Below are 17,466 nucleotides of genomic sequence, written 5' to 3'. Positions count from 1 at the left end.
CCTGTACATAGCCCATCTATAATTTAGCCCAAACAACTACCTCTTTCCCTACTGTATTTATTTTATTTATTTATTTATTTATTTTACTCCTTTGGACCCCATTATTTTTTATTTCTACTTTGCGCATTCTTCCACTGCAAATCTACCATTCCAGTGTTTTACTTGCTATATTGTATTTACTTTGCCACCATGGCCTTTTTTTGCCTTTACCTCCCTTATCTCACCTCATTTGCTCACATCGTATATAGACTTGTTTATACTGTATTATTGACTGTATGTTTGTTTTACTCCATGTGTAACTCTGTGTCGTTGTGAGTGTCGAACTGCTTTGCTTTATCTTGGCCAGGTCGCAATTGTAAATGAGAACTTGTTCTCAACTTGCCTACCTGGTTAAATAAAGGTGAAATAAATAAAATAAATACATAAACCAACTTGGACATTTACTGCTAAGCTTTTAGATAACACACTAAAAGCCTTGTTAATATAGCTGTGTAGGCATGGTTTTGGTCTCATGAGTAAAAGATAATGACGTAGGCCGTGACATCACTAGGGCTGGACTTCGGGTTTGATAAAATAACACGGGACCTTTCCTTTGATTCAGAACTTACTCGGAAGCATGCGTGCTGTGATCCTGATTGTCAACTTCTGTCTGCAATTGCATTAATACAGGTTTTTGAATTATTTAATTAAAGAGTCATAATGCTAATTTCACCAATGAGCCAATGATTGACAAGGACCAAGGAACGAACCCTAACAACAACATGATTCCATATGTGTTATTTCATAGTTTTGATGTCTTCACTATTATTCTACAATGAAGAAAATAGTAAAAATAAAAAAACCTGAATGAGTAGGTGTGTTCAAACTTTGACTGGTACTAAATATTTATCCTTGCTTATTTGTGCTTTTCTTGGTCACTACTGCCTTACGGATGCATGCAATGCATACATACATACATGTATATATATACGCACACACACCACAACAGCCTAACAACCAAACAGTCGAATAATTGGGGTCAGCCCTAATTTGAATACAACTGTATTGGATTTCAGAACTAGATGGAACTACGGATTAAAAGCAAGGCTGGGCAATGCTAGCAGTATTACATGAGTAGTTAAAAATACAAAGATGAGAGAGTGTGTTGTGTGTCAGAGGAGCCTGGTTTGATGTTGATGATAATGTGTTTTCTTGTATGCCGAATGAGCCAGAGATTGTTGCTGTGGGGGAGGCGCTGATTCTGGAAGTGGGCTGCTCATTCGACTGTTAGATAGGAGCAGGCTTTTGCAGACATGCTCCTAAAATACCAGCCTCTCATATCCCTCCTACACAACCTGGGATAAAGATGCAGGTTGGTGGCACTGATATTTGGCAGTCTCAGCAACGTACGTAGGCTTACTGTACATGGTCTCCAGACTGCAGGCCTTCCTAAGACCAGAGCAAGGCAGTTGCCTCAGTACTGCTCTGTTTTGGCGGTTACGGGCAGCCTAGCTATGTGGAGGAGGAGAAGGTTCTTTTTGTTCCTGTCTTGTGTCAACGGCCCTTGAAATAAAGTATTTAAAGTGTGTGTGTGTGTTTACTCTACCTGTGCGAGTTCATAGTATCCGGCGGAGCAGGCGAGGCAGAGCAGACTCTCTCCCTCCTCCGTGTGTTCGTTGACGCTCCGCCCCTCATCCAGCAGCTTCCTCACGGCATTGACATCCCCGTCCGAGCACGCCTCCGCCAAGCTACGGCTGAAAATAACCAGACTGCTACAATTACTGGGACTGTGGCTGCACAGGGCAAATCAACAGCAGGTCAGAAAACAAGGTAACAGAGCGCTGTCACAATTCACACCTAATACGAAGTTGAAAACAAAAAGTCCTCACTCAGAGCTGTACATGCATTTTATGAACTGCATTTGGCTCAATATGGTGCCTTAAAGTGTTTCAGTAAAACAGTATAAGATTGATTTAATTTGTGAGAACAAGGTAACGTCTATGAATCAATGTGAGCTATTCAGAGTCCGAGCACAGTTACGTATTCATCTAAGGAATTGTCAACTGTTCATGAGGAGGGAAAACGCTAACTTGAAGAAAGCACAAAGGAAACATATGGCCTAGACAAGAACATCTTTCTACTGATGTGAGAATAAGGTGTGATGCACCTTTGTGGTATGAGACTACTAGAGCAGAAGAGATACATACTTGTCTGCCTGGCTGGTGTTGAGTGTGTTTTCAGCCCTCATGCGTGTGAGAGCAGCCGCAGCCTCATCCAGCGCACAGCTCACGGACGACGTCAAGCGGCGTAGCACCTCTGGATCTGCAAAGGCTTTACCATCGGCAGTGGACAGTTTACCAATGCCTTCATAGGCACAGGGCCGTGCATCGAGGGTCACCAGCATTCACAGCACAGCCGCAGTGACCACAAACGCATCCACAGTTAGTGCCGGGCCAAATAAAAACACACACAAAACGGGCATAGGTTAGCCCATGTTCCAACCATGCAACATGTTCAAAGACACAGTGCAAAGAACACATTCTGTCTGTATTATCAAGTGCTGAACAGTGTTGAGGAAACAGAGTTTTTAAACCTAGAGTCGCGAGACTTCCAGGAACGCTTGCGAAACAAACAAAGCAGATCAGGCCAGGGTTTGAGAAGTCAATTAGAAGTGAAACATTATTCCTTAGTTGTTCATTTTCTCGAAATCTAAAAGGCACAACCTAGATTTGAGCCAATGTCTTTAGTGGAACATGTTATGTTTCATTCTCATCAAAAACAGCTTTGTATCGAAGGTGTGCCTTTGATTTGATGGCCTGCATATCTGCAGTTCGGAGTGAGATGACCGTTAGACCCAATGACGTGTTTCTGCGCGTGAGCTTAGCTTGCCAACATCGACATGACATCGCCTACAAGTGTGATCTGGGATTTCTATTGGAGAAATAGCTTCTGATAATATCAATTGGGGAAACTGAACACATGACTCAGAGTGTGCATACACTGAATCAACGGAACAGAGCCTGGTGATCAGCCAACATTGAGGCTTAACAGAAGAATGAGCCCAATATTGCCTATGGTATGCAAAAACCACTGCACGTGCCACGTGGTTGGTTACACAGATGTGCAGCAGTTCAGACACGCACACCACACAGAGAGGAACTGACAAAAACACAGGAACAAACAATCACTAAGACACATACACACAGACACAAAGATAGACAGGAGACAGACACACGGACGGAAACAACAGAGTCTACTAAAGGCCAGTGCTGAGTCATGATGGGAGCTGTTGCTGCTGTATGGAAATCCATTGTTCATGTTAATCTCCCCCGTGGTGTCCCAGAGAGCCTAGCTACCTCCCATCTCATTTCATGGGCTGGGCTAGCCTGTACCAGCTCGCCATGCACTGACTGACTGGCTGGCTTGCTGGGGACCAGCTAATGTGCTAACCGTCTGCACACCACGACGTGCCATCCACAGGTTCATGCACATCAAATCAGACCAATTAACGTCTTTAATTGTTTCAGAAAGCTTTTCTTTCTCTAAAGAGGCTGCAATGACTATGGCTCTATACAGACAGACCAAGGTTTAGTGCGTCGATGGTCTGATTCAGCTTAGCTCAACTGAGGCCAGAGAGAGACAGTTGTGACCGGTCTGATAATTACCTTGTGACACTTAGCCTGTGAGCACCCTGCAGTCAACTTTTATTTATTTATTTTTATTTTAGGCATTTCAGTTAAATAACAAATTCTTATTCACAATGATGGCATAGGAACAGTGGGTTAACTGCCTTGTTCAGGGGCACAACGACAGGTTTTTACCTTGTCAGCTCAGGGATTCGATCCAGCAACTTTTCGGTTAATGGCCCAACGCTCTAACCACTAGGCTACCTGCCGCCCCAACTTTACTTATTACTGTAATTGATCATATCATTTTGATTTTTTTTCCAAGGTGAACTACAGAACCCACAACACAACCGGATGCAAAGCACAGTAAAAAAGAAGACGCAGGGGTTTATGTTGTAGCAGAGAATCATGTTTTGGTGTTCAGCACTTGCGTTTGTGATGTTGGTATTTATCCCTGGCAGCGTGCCAACTCCACACACCTACAGGGTCATGTCCCAACACAGTGGCAGGAACAGAAACACGAGCACCAGACACAGGCCTACTAACTAAATTGCAGCAAAATTGTAGGCTTAAATTTATACTCTATTGGGCAGAGATTCAAGCGGGTTTCGGCATTCAAACAATCAAAAAAGACCAGCAGTCCTATTCAATAACAAGAATATGACTGGGCAGCCTTACCATGCAACAGTTTTGTAATTCAACATGACTTCAAATGCATAGTGGGCATGGCAGAGGGCGAAATGTGGGCAGGTCTGAAAACAGGGTATTCATAAAACTAGGTGAAGGAGTCAGATCGTGGTGCTACTATGCCAGGGTTTCCGTTAGGAAAATGCGGCACCGGACAATGTGCCCGGAAGGATTTTAATTTACTGGCCATTTGAGAAATTTACCGGACCCATATGCATTGGGTGCGTAACCCATTACGACGTCCAACCACAGTGCTCTGAATGACAGAAATCACATTAAGATCATGGTAATTCATCTTAACAGAACATGCAACTCCTGTAATGAAGCAGCCAAATAAAACGTCATGCAATTAGCGGGAAATAACGGTTCTAAACAGCACACCTGATACGAGCGGTTCCATATGTGACAGACGAAAATCTCTGTTAGAAACGAGGGGGAATCTAAAGATGCAACAACTAGGATGGGTTGTTAATATGACTAGGATTAGGCCTTTGGTTTCTGGACAGAAAAAGACAGCTGATATGAAACAGCGTAAATAGCAATTGCTTTAATAACTGTTGAGCAATGACTTGGGATGTATAAATGCTATTTTCACTCCAGCTGCAGCTTTAGCGCTATCTGACAAGTGATATTCCACTCAAATTAGGCTCTGTATGCTGTGCGATGATTGAGATACATGACCTCTACCGAATACACACAGCCCAATTTAATTCCACAAAATTTTGAAAATGAACCTATAGACCGATAAGCATTGGCGGTCAAATGCATTTACATCGACTGATATTTCCATCAATGAAATAAAAGCATTCTTTTGCAAAGGGATTGTTTTTTTATCCCGGTCAATTCGCTAATTTGCTTTTCCGTTTGGGGGGGGTCAAAAGCCAGCAATTGCCCTGTACTATACGTACCGGCTGCTTCTAACAGAGCCTCCAGTCTGGCTTGTGTTTCTGGGTCCACTGTTCTGAGGTCAGCTCCTTCAGCAGCGCTGGACAGGAGCAGCTCCGACGCAGTCTTTAGCATGGGGTTGTCCAGGTCTTCCTGGTCTAATATGAAGGACTCCACCTAGAGACAAGGAGAAACACAAGAGATAGTCAGGACAGGAGGGATGGCTGATGCTCATTTTGCCCTATACAGTTGCTGGGAGAAACCCATCGCCTCAATTAAAAATAGTTATTACAATAGTGATTCCTATCATACAGTATTGTATGATCTTATGACCACTGGAAATAAAATTTTAAAAAATGCTTCTGCATATTCTGAGGAAGGTATGGGCAGGTCCATTTCATGATTACACAGGCAGGTATAGTCAAGTAATTGGCATGAGGGCACCAGTAAAAAGAATCCCCAAGCTCCACCCCCTCGAGCATGTTGCCTGGAGACAGAGCAGTACAGTGCTTAGGACCTGAGCCTTGGTGGAATTACATGAACTGATCAGCGTGTTTCCTCTCCCCTCCCTGCGACCTTGACCTCCATACACCTGCCTAACGGCCATCAGGGCAGGACGTCCTGCACTGGACAGGACACCCAGCAGGCTGGCTCTGTCCATCTGTCATTTCATGGTCTACAGGGGAGGGCAGAGCCAACACATCCCAGCCATCACGGTCACCATTCAGTGACACAGCTGTGTGTTGGATCACGCGAATACCAGCAGACTGAAAGCCGCTCATGTAGCACAATCGGTTTACTCACACAAACACACCCAATCGTACACTATCCCTACAATGTTCTTTACAGACTGGACAACCGACAACTCCATGATATACTGCATGATATCAACAAGCATCCCTGGTGCAAAGGGACCTGAAAAGCAGAGGTCAAAAGAACTGGCCCAATGAACGGAACCGAGTTGGAAGGAGAGAAGGTTCACATTTTTCTTTCACGAATGTTGCTCTAAGAGAAAAATGATCAAACTGGTGAATATAATTGAAACCATACTGGTGTATTTCTCACTGCTGAGGCTGTGGTACAGCTGGAACAGTTGTGCTCTGTGCTTCAACTCAGGGAAGCATCTGTCTCAGGGGGTGTGTCTGAACAAGAGCACAGGACAAGAGACCACGTCCAAAAAAGTGACTCATTACCTCGTCCATGCATGTCTGTCTGCGCAAGTGTGTAAGAGAGAGACACACTGATGCAGGGAGCAGCAGAGAGATGGAGCCTGTAAATGATTACGTTACGTTATCTTATATTACACTTAGTCTGCAAGGAAATTGCGGGTAATGGGTGCTGGTAAGGAGAAACTCAATCACAGAATGCTGAGTTAAATAGAAGACGATTAATAATGATCAAGAAACATGACATCATTGCTCCCAACAATCTGGCTAAGCTTCCTTAGTCAAATCCCTCTTCTGCAAAATTATCCTGCACTTCTGAGAACCTCTCTCAGCCGGAGCACAATGAGGAAAAACAACATTGTCACATTCAATGACATTCCAACAATAAACTCATGTTTGCTAAGGTTATTAATTACAATACTTTCTAAGATGGTAGAACAACAAAAAAAGGTCTAAATATTGGCATCATTCCCACACAATCAATCTATTGGGTACACAAATGCATAATGTCAAGCTCGAGCATTAACCGGTACTTACATATGCCATCTAATATCTGACTTGCCACCATGTGAACCTTATGACAATGAAAAACAACAAGTACTGCGTACAAGAGATTGCCTGCAAGTCAGTGGCCACAAAAACGTACACATAACTTGTAGTGACTTGTAGCCTATAGTGATAACCTAGTTGTACACAATACTGGTCCTTTCTGTAATTAAACGTTTCCTGTCCAATAGTCTAGTCGACCCCTGAGCATCAGACACACACTGACAATACAGTACAGTGCTGAGCTGCTACAGTACTCAAAGTAAGTAGCCTTGCACGAGTGGTGGCTTTTGCGAGCCGCAGCAGCTCATAGGAGCAGGAGCCTGACCAGAACTGGTGCAGACCATAGCAGTAGTTGCAGTCAGTAGTCAGTTTCTGTAGCGTGAGTCAGCTTGAAGTACACCCCCTGGAAAGGACAAAAGAATGGAGTAAAAGCCCTGCGACAAACTATCTTGTTAATGCCAAGTAGAGAGACGCTCGCACTGGGTGCCATATTTACTGTCTTTGGTAAGACTCGGCCAGGGATCTAAGTCCCAACCTTCAAATCTCAGGGCGGACATCAACACGGTCCAGTACTCGAAAATTCAACGCGAATCAAATAAAAATGTATTTGTCACAGACATAGTTAGCAGATGATAATGCGAGTGTAGCGAAATGCTTGTGCTTCTAGTGTCTTCTAAATATGTGTGCATACTTATTTTCCACCATAATTTGCAAATAAATTCATTAAAAATCCTAGAATGTGATTTTCTGGATTTTCTTTCTCATTTTGTCTGTCATAGTTTAAGTGTACCTATGATGAAAATTACAGGCCTCATCTTTTTAAGTGGGAGAACTTGCACAATTGGTGGCTGACTAAATACTTTTAAGCCACACTGTATATTTCAGTTTAACCACAATATTTGTTGTAATATTTGTTCTGTCTTTTCTGGTGGACTAAACTGAAACTGCAACCAACGTTCGATGGCATGTTCCACAAATAACGATATTTTGGAGATTAAATGTTCAAATAACCGAAAGTGAACAGTTGAAAAGTGAAAAAGGCCATTCGTGAACATGGAGTGAGACATTTTACTAATCTGGAAGAGAACCAATTCAGATTTAAGTATAACTTCTGTATGACTGACACATTTTAGTGAGAGGTCTAATGCTTTAAAATGTAATAATTTCTGCCCTCCAAATTCATATTCATTATATAAATAGGCATGTCTAAATTTTGTCTTGCTGTTCCAAATTAAATTGAATATTTTTGGCTCGTATAATAAAAAAATAAAATAAAAACAGTAGCTAGGTGTAGACAGGACCATAAGCAAATAGGTAAACTGGGATATGACTAAAGAGTTAACTTCTTATGGCTGGGGGCAGTATTGAGTAGCTTGGATGAATAAGTTGCCCAAACTAAATGGCCTGCTCCTCAGTCGCTAATATATGCATATTATTATAAGTATTGGATAGAAAACACTCTAAAGTTTCCAAAACTGTCCAAATATTGTCTGTGAGTATAACAGAACTGATATTGCAGGCAAAACCCTGAGGGAAATCAAACCAGTAAGTGGCTTCAATTTTGAAAATTCCATGTTCCATAGCCTGCCTTTGCTCCATTTAAAGGGATATCAACCAGATTCCTTTTCCTATCGCTTCGTCAAGGTGTCAGTCTTGAGACATAGTTTCAGGCTTTTATTTGACATGTTTCTGTCAACATTATGGATACTATTTGGACCGCTCTTCGTGACCTCTCTTTCCTGTGGATTTCTGAACATAACGCGCCAAACAAACGGAGGTATTTTGGATATAAAAATTATCTTTATGGAACAAAAGGAACATTTATTGTGTAACTGGGAGTCTCGTGAGTGAAAACATCTGAAGATCAATCAAAGGTAAATGATTCATTTGATTGCTTTTCCGATTTTCGTGACCAAGCTACTTGATGCTAGGTGTACATAATGTTTTGTCGAGCGATCGATAAACCTACAAACGATTGGATTGCTTTCGCTGTAAAGCATATTTTCAAAATCTGACATGACAGGTGGATTAACAAAATGCTAAGCTGTGTTTTGCTATTTTGCACTTGTGATTTCATGAATATAAATCTTTTTGGTAATATTATTTGATTGTGGCGCTATGCATTTCAGCGGATGTTGATGACAATTATCCCGTTAACGGGGTGGCAGCCATAATAATTTAATCAGGGTGACTTAATCCACAAATAGACAGGTATTTTCCTTTCCATGATAGCTTTCTGCTAACTTTCTATTAAAGTTTATTTGGACTGAGAATTTCTTTGTTTCGCGATACGTTTACTAGAGGTCGACCAATTAATTAGGGCCGATTTCACATTTTCATAACAGTCGGTAATCGGCATTTTTGGACACCGATTATGGCCGATTACATTGCACTCCACGAGGAGACTGCGTGGCAGGTTGACTACCTGTGCAGCAAGGAGCCAAGTTAAGTTGCTAGCTAGCATTAAACTTATTTTAAAAAACAATCAATCAAAAAAAAATACAAAAAAAATATATGTTTTATGATGAACAACTTATGGTGTAATTGAGATAAGGACTTGAGTTCCTGTGTGTTTTGTTCACCTGACCTAGAATACCTCAATCAAATCCCAACTGTATTACCTCCCAAGAGAATTCTCTTGGGTTATAGTCACATGAGACTGAAAAACAGCTTCTATCTCAAGGCCATCAGACTGTTAAAAGGCCATAACCAGCACATTAGAGCAGCTATCCTATATACAGACTTGGAATCACTGGCCACTTTAATAATGTTTACATATTTTGCATTACTCATCTCATATGTATATACTGTATCTAAGTCTATGCTACTGACATTGCTCTCCCACAATGTATATATTCTTAATTCCATTCCTTTAGGTGTGTGTATTGTTGTGAAATTGTTAGATATTACTGCACTGTTAGAGCTAGAAACACAAGCATTTCGCTACACCCGCAATAACATCTAAGTACGTGTATGTGACAAGATTTGATTTAGTAAAAGACCATATTATGGCAAGAACAGCTCAAATAAGCAAAGAGAAACGACAGTGTGTAAATGGGTGAGAAAAATACATTTTGAAATCAGGCTGTAACACAACATATGGAATAAGTCAAGGGGTATGAATACTTTGCACTATATAGGCCTACTGCTGCATTGGCCTATAGGCTATGAGTTCCATGCGCTCTTTTCTTTAGTCGCCAATGGATCCCAGTATATCAATGTGTCCATATGGCAGAGACTGGTGATCTAACATTAGTTGATTATAATTTTGATAAAGTTATTATTCAAATGAAACTTTCCACAAAAATGCGCATATAAAAATCATAACTGTGTAGAAATGGCAGGATTTCCCAAACTTGAAACTCACGTGCCGACTATGAAGTCATAAAATAAATGACTGTTTCCATGGTCGGATTCTGCGAATAGGCTACTTTGAAGCAAGGTAAGACATGACTCATAATATGAAATAAAACATTCAGGTTTCAAACAATTAAGTATGGTTTCAAATTGCATACTGCCTCCAGCTCACATTGTAAAGTTTTTAACGGCGATTGCATTTAGAATTGTTGCACAATAAATTGGCTTATAAAATCACATTTTACTCCAGCAGCAATCAGCTGAGGTTTGAGCGGGAGAAATACTGCTCAAAACAGGATCTGTATGCTGAGAGCGTGCGACAGTTGTGTTGGATAACTAGCGAAAATGCACACAAAATAAAAATTATGCAAATTATAAAATATAGTCCGATAAGCATGACAGTCAAATGCATTTCCATCAACTGGTATTTACATCAATGACAAAAAAAACATTATTTTGCAACAGAATTTTATTTTCTCCTGGTCATTTTGGCCAGCAACAGTCTTATTTTGCGGCTTTCCTTTCCTTTTTTTATTTTTTATTTATTATAACAAAAGTCAAGACTAGTCATTCAACTGAGACTGCTCTTCTCTGTATCACGGAGGCGCTCCGCACTGCTAAAGCTAACTCTCTCTCCTCTGCTCTCATCCTTCTAGACCTATCGGCTGCCTTCGATACTGTGAACCATCAGATCCTCCTCTCCACCCTCTCCGAGTTGGGCATCTCCGGCGCGGCCCACGCTTGGATTGCGTCCTACCTGACAGGTCGCTCCTACCAGGTGGCGTGGCGAGAATCTGTCTCCTCGCCACGCGCTCTCACCACTGGTGTCCCCCAGGGCTCTGTTCTAGGCCCTCTCCTATTCTCGCTATACACCAAGTCACTTGGCTCTGTCATAACCTCACATGGTCTCTCCTATCATTGCTATGCAGACGACACACAATTAATCTTCTCCTTTCCCCCTTCTGATGACCAGGTGGCGAATCGCATCTCTGCATGTCTGGCAGACATATCAGTGTGGATGACGGATCACCACCTCAAGCTTAACCTCGGCAAGACGGAGCTGCTCTTCCTCCCGGGGAAGGACTGCCCGTTCCATGATCTCGCCATCACGGTTGACAACTCCATTGTGTCCTCCTCCCAGAGCGCTAAGAACCTTGGCGTGATCCTGGACAACACCCTGTCGTTCTCAACCAACATCATGGCGGTGGCCCGTTCCTGTAGGTTCATGCTCTACAACATCCGCAGAGTACGACCCTGCCTCACACAGGAGGCGGCGCAGGTCCTAATCCAGGCACTTGTCATCTCCCGTCTGGATTACTGCAACTCGCTGTTGGCTGGGCTCCCTGCCTGTGCCATTAAACCCCTACAACTCATCCAGAACGCCGCAGCCCGTCTGGTGTTCAACCTTCCCAAGTTCTCTCACGTCACCCCGCTCCTCCGCTCTCTCCACTGGCTTCCAGTTGAAGCTCGCATCCGCTACAAGACCATGGTGCTTGCCTACGGAGCTGTGAGGGGAACGGCACCGCAGTACCTCCAGGCTCTGATCAGGCCCTACACCCAAGCAAGGGCACTGCGTTCATCCACCTCTGGCCTGCTCGCCTCCCTACCATTGAGGAAGTACAGTTCCCGCTCAGCCCAGTCAAAACTGTTCGCTGCTCTGGCCCCCCAATGGTGGAACAAACTCCCTCACGACGCCAGGACAGCGGAGTCAATCACCACCTTCCGGAGACACCTGAAACCTCACCTCTTCAAGGAATACCTAGGATAGGATAAGTAATCCTTCTCACCCCCCCTTAATGATTTAGATGCATTATTGTAAAGTGGCTGTTCCACTGGATGTCAGAAGGTGAATTCACCAATTTGTAAGTCGCTCTGGATAAGAGCGTCTGCTAAATGACTTAAATGTAAATGTAATGTAAATGTCAGCAATTGCCAGCTAACAGAAACCCTGATGTGTAACCTGTTCTGACATCACTTATTTTCATACATTATGTCAATTATTGATAGAAACCATTTAACAGCTGACTAAAAAAAGAAATCTCAAAATGTTTTCCCTGACTACAAGTCAATGAACTTGCATGAAATATCAAAATACAGAAAAGGAAAATGAGTAAAGTAATTTTGGGTATAAAGTGAGGTCCAAAAATATTTGGACAATGACATTTTTGTTCTTTTGGCTCTGTACTCCAGCACTGGATTTGAAATGAAACAATGAATGAGCAGGGTCTGACATTATTGATGCCCCGCTGACCTGGGGCCAGTAAAACCATGTGTTGGGCTAGTGGATCTCGTCTGTCACTGTCCCGACCAGGCCAGCACTCAGCCCATTTTGACGTATCAGTTTGACATTTACCTGCTCTATTGCAGTCTGCCATTGAAGACTACACGCAGAAAAGTCATGCTATTTGTACTTGAGCAGTATGATTGACCGTTAATTCAACCACTCTCATCGCAACTCACATCTTTAGTACTCGAGCAGTACATGAATTGATGCATTCACACAGCCCACATGAGCTATCTAGAGTAAAAAGAAGCACTCAATCCACTTGCTGAGCTTATTTATTATAGGGAAAGTGACTTACAAAAATAAACATTCAATTCTGAACATACTGTTGCCCATAGCCAGATTGATATCTCTTTTGAAATAAACTTTTCAACAACCTATTTTGTGATGTTCAAAAAATTTGACATACCTCAGAAACAAAAGTTAATTGAATGCAATTAATATAATTACATTTGAAAGAATAATGGTCTTATATTGCTAAATTATATTACACGTCTTTTTAATACATACCATAACCAAACAGCATATATATACACACTGCTCAAAAAAATAAACACTAAAATAACACATCCTAGATCTGAATGAATGAAATATTCTTATTAAATACTTTTTTCTTTACATAGTTGAATGTGCTGACATCAAAATCACACAAAAATTATCAATGGAAATCAAATTTAACAACCCATAGAGGTCTGGATTTGGAGTCACACTCAAAATTAAATTGGAAAACCACACTACAGGCTGATCCAACTTTGATGTAATGTCCTTAAAACAAGTCAAAATGAGGCTCAGTAGTGTGTGTGGCCTCCACGTGCCTGTACGACCCTCCCTACAACGCCTGGGCATGCTCCTGATGAGGTGGCGGATGGTCTCCTGAGGGATCTCCTCCCAGACCTGGACTAAAGCATCCGCCAACACATGGACAGTCTGTGGTGCTGGTGGATGGAGCGAGACATGATGTCTCAGATGTGCTCAATTGGATTCAGGTCTGGGGAACGGGCGGGCCAGTCCATAGCATCAATGCCTTCCTCTTTCAGGAACTGCTGACACACTCCAGCCACATGAGGTCTAGCATTGTCTTGCATTAGGGGGAACCCAGGGCCAACCGTACCAGCATATGGTCTCACCAGGGGTCTGAGGATCTCATCTCGGTACCGAATGGCAGTCAGGCTACCTCTGGCGAGCACATGGGGGGCTGTGCGCCCCCCAAAGACATGCCACCCCACACCATGACTGAGCCACCGCCAAACCGGTCATGCTGGAGGATGTTGCAGGCAGCAGAACGTTCTCCACGGCGTCTCCAGACTCTGTCACATGTGCTCAGTGTGAACCTGCTTTCATCTGTGAAGACCACAGGGCGCCAGTGGCGAATTTGCCAATCTTGGTGTTCTCTGGCAAATGCCAAGTGTCTTGCACAGTGTTGGGCTGTAAGCACAACCCCCACCTGTGGACATCGGGCCCTGCGGAGGTAGCGGTCCTGCTGCTGGGTTGTTGCCCTCCTACGGCCTCCTCCACGTCTCCTGATGTACTGGCCTGTCTCCTGGTAGCGCCTCCATGCTCTGGACACTACGCTGACAGACACAGCAAACCTTCTTGCCACAGCTCGCATTGATGTGCCATCCTGAATGAGCTGCACTACCTGAGCCACTTGTGTGGGTTGTATACTCAGTCTCATGCTACCACTAGAGTGAAAGCACCGCCAGCATTCAAAAGTGACTAAAACATCAGCCAGGAAGCATAGGAACTGAGAAGTGGTCTGTGGTCCCCACCTGCAGAACCACTCCTTTATTGGGGATGTCTTGCTACTTGCCTATAATTTCCACCGGTTGTCTATTCCATTTGCACAACAGCAAGTGAAATGTATTGTCAATCATTGTTGCTTCCTAAGTGGACAGTGTGATTTCACAGAAGTGTGATAGATTTGGAGTTACATTGTGTTTGTGTAAGTGTTCCCTTTTTTTTGAGCAGTGTGTAAAGCATGTAAACCTAGGCCCTGCATGACCCTAATGCATTTACAAATTACCCCATGTAGAATTTCTGATCCGGCCAGAACATTTTTGGCCAGCTGGCCTGAATGGGCCAGTGAGAAAAAAAAAAGTTACCATTGGACCCTGCTATGAGGTTAAAGTGCAGACTGTCAACTTTCATTTGAGAGCATTCATATGGGGTAAACCTTTTAGAAATCAAAGCACTTTTTGTACATAGTCCCTGCCATTATAGGGAACCAAAAGTATTTGGACAAATGAACTTGAAGGCCTGTGTATTAAAGTAGTCAAATGTTTAGCATTTGGTCATATATTTCTACCACACAATGACTAAATAAAGCTTGTGACTACAAACTTGCTGGATGCATTTGCTGATTGTTTTGGTGGTGTTTCAAATTATTTTGTACCCAATAGAAATTAATGGTAAATAATGTACTGTCATTTTTGAGTCACTTTTATATGAATATAATATGTTTCTAAATTCTTCTACGTTAAAGTGGCTGCTACCATGATTATGGATTATCCTGAATTAATTGAGAATAAGGATGAGTGACAAAGTTAGAGGCAAAAAGACCATACCCGCAAGATGCTTACTCCTCACCATTACCAATAACAGGAGCAGTTAGCATTTCATGTGCCCTTGAGCAAGGTTCTGACTTGAGGGAGTACAGCTACGACCAGAAGTTACTTTTTCGTAGCAGGTTAGGACAATTTACGCAGCATGTTAGGATAATTAACGTGGCAGGTTAGGAAAACAGTTTAGGTTAGCTAAAATGCTCTCCTAACATGCTATGAGAAGCCACTTCCAGTCGTAGCTGTACTCCCTCAAGTCACAACCCTTGAGCAAGTAACTTAACCCTAATTGCTCCAGGATCACCGTTGATAATGGCTGACCCTGGCTGTGACCCCACTCTTCGAGGGTGTCTCATGAAGATTTGGGATATGCAACAAACAAACAAAAAAATCAAATTAACACATGCGTATAACACACGTGTACAAGTGTGAAATAGGTCAAATAAACAGACAAAAGTATTATTAAGTGTACACAAATCAAATCTTGCAATTCTGTAGTTCATTTTTGCTCATAACATGAAAAGGTACCCACATTCCAATGTGCGAGTGTGTTGCATTGAACATTCAAATAAATATGTTTTACATTAATTGATCATACATATGAGATTCGTTATTTTAATTACAAAACCTAAACAATAACATGAAAATGGTTAGAGACCAGAATAGGTAGAAAAAATAATTTGCTAACTCTAAAATGTCCCGTTTGATTTGATCACTGGGACATTTCTAACCCTTGAAGTTACTGGATGAGATGTTGCATCACCACCACTCGCGTTAACATCTTCACTGACAGCTCAACATCAAGCTTGTAGCAAACCTATCAGGCTGTGTTGAGTTTGGCAAGTGTGCCATCAACCATAGCGAAGTACCTGTAAAAATGTATAAAACTACGTGTTAAGTCATGAGGACTTGTTACTGTAACTACTTAGCGTGCTATTCTGAGAGGAGGGAAAATGTGCATAGCCAGCTAACGTTAGAACTAAATAGACAACTGGGGTGACAGTGAATAAGCGGATGTACGATTGCATGTCAGTTATATCTAACAGGAGCTAGAACGACTTGTCTTCACCTACCTGTTCAAAACAATTGGCTAGTTTGACAAACAGACTAACAAACGTGTACCTGATCTTAGCTAGTTACATTTCAATCATTTGCTAGCTAGTTAGCTAGCAGTTGATGGCGCTGTGTGTGTACTGCCACAGTACTACGTTAGGCCTAGATCGAAGCCTCCGCCAAAATATTGCTCATATCATGTCAAAAAACAAAACATGTCGCAAGCTTGCTAGCCAATAGACTTTGCAAACTATCAGCCAACATACAATAAATCTGACTGATACTATTTTAGTTGATAGAAGAAATGAAGGAGGGTTAAAAATATCGTCGAAACGAACAGGCTTTTCGTAGGGAACGTTGACTAACATGAATCTTCTTGCCCAGTTTCGCTGGGTTAGCTAGCATGAGTGGCTTACCTCAGACACTTCATCGTCGCTGCCAGATCCGGGGCCGGAGGAAAGCACGGCGGCCGCAGCGAGTTTGAAATCAAGCCTGTCAGCTGCAGGCCCACCAGCCTCTCCAAACAAGCGGACTTTCTTTCCACCAACACCAATCCCTAGGCCCCCGAGTCTGGCTCCTGGTGTGGTTCCAAGCCCCATTCCAGAGGATCGCGGAGTCACCGAGTCAATCTCGTCCTCGAAGCCGTCCGTCAGCATTGCCGCCGCGGCTACTGCATCCTGCATACTTCCCTTAGTATTTTGTATTCTAATTAACTCAATATTGTCTTAAACTTTCTTTGGGGTTGTTGCTATTTTAGTAATTATGTTAATACTTCAGAAAAATCCAGCAACTCCTGAATCGAGAAGAGAATCTCTTTCCCCCTAGCCATTAACTTTCTAACAACCTAACTACTTTGCTCAAGTTGTTTCTTACCCCGCCTCTATTCAGAATCATGCATATTATTGGTCAGGAAAATATACTACCGACATATGGTTGGATAGAATATGGTTAGATACGGTTTGTCAGAGTAACGCACGCGACGTCAAGGTAGGTTTACGAAAAGGCTTTGCCATTTAACGCCTTAAAACGGAATATTTGGGAGATGATTGGACCCTAGCACTGTATTAAAAAGTCCAACTTTCGTGATACGCCAATCATTGCACCTATCAATAATAATAAGTGGTTACTTTGTTCCATTTTCATGTCAGTCACTGCTACCAATTAATGCATTTGTCTGTCCACTGTTAATTCAAACTCTCTGAAGCATGACACTTTTAATAGACCATAAAAGCAAGCCCTTTTCCCAAGCCTCCGGTGAGGTTGGCATATGGGTCGCGGCTGAGGCTTGTGAGGCAGGAAAAGATCAAACGGGATATTCCATA

At 42.5% G+C, this 17,466-nt stretch overlaps 1 protein-coding gene across 4 annotated transcripts in view; it reads right to left on the bottom strand.

Moving 5' to 3' along the window:
- Positions 1-16,993, bottom strand: part of LOC135548734 (ankyrin repeat and KH domain-containing protein 1-like) — a 53,556-nt gene extending 36,563 nt beyond the window's left edge. For 2 of the 4 annotated variants that reach the window (XM_064978612.1, XM_064978613.1), the window contains exons 1-4: positions 16,561-16,993; positions 5,201-5,354; positions 2,187-2,343; positions 1,586-1,748 (exon numbers count right to left, since the gene is read on the bottom strand). In XM_064978612.1, coding sequence (XP_064834684.1) covers positions 1,586-1,748; positions 2,187-2,343; positions 5,201-5,354; positions 16,561-16,827 — 741 coding nt within the window. In that variant the 5' untranslated portion in view covers positions 16,828-16,993. The remainder of the gene's footprint in view (positions 1-1,585; positions 1,749-2,186; positions 2,344-5,200; positions 5,355-16,560) is intronic. The other 2 variants (XM_064978614.1, XM_064978615.1) reach the window with 1 other exon arrangement.
- Positions 16,994-17,466: the final 473 nt, after the last annotated feature.

Source organism: Oncorhynchus masou, chromosome 11, assembly GCF_036934945.1.
Source record: "Oncorhynchus masou masou isolate Uvic2021 chromosome 11, UVic_Omas_1.1, whole genome shotgun sequence".
Classification (NCBI taxonomy): Eukaryota; Metazoa; Chordata; class Actinopteri; order Salmoniformes; family Salmonidae; genus Oncorhynchus; species Oncorhynchus masou.
The sequence above is the reverse complement of the archived record's forward strand: the minus strand, read 5'-3'. Positions and strand labels throughout refer to the sequence as shown.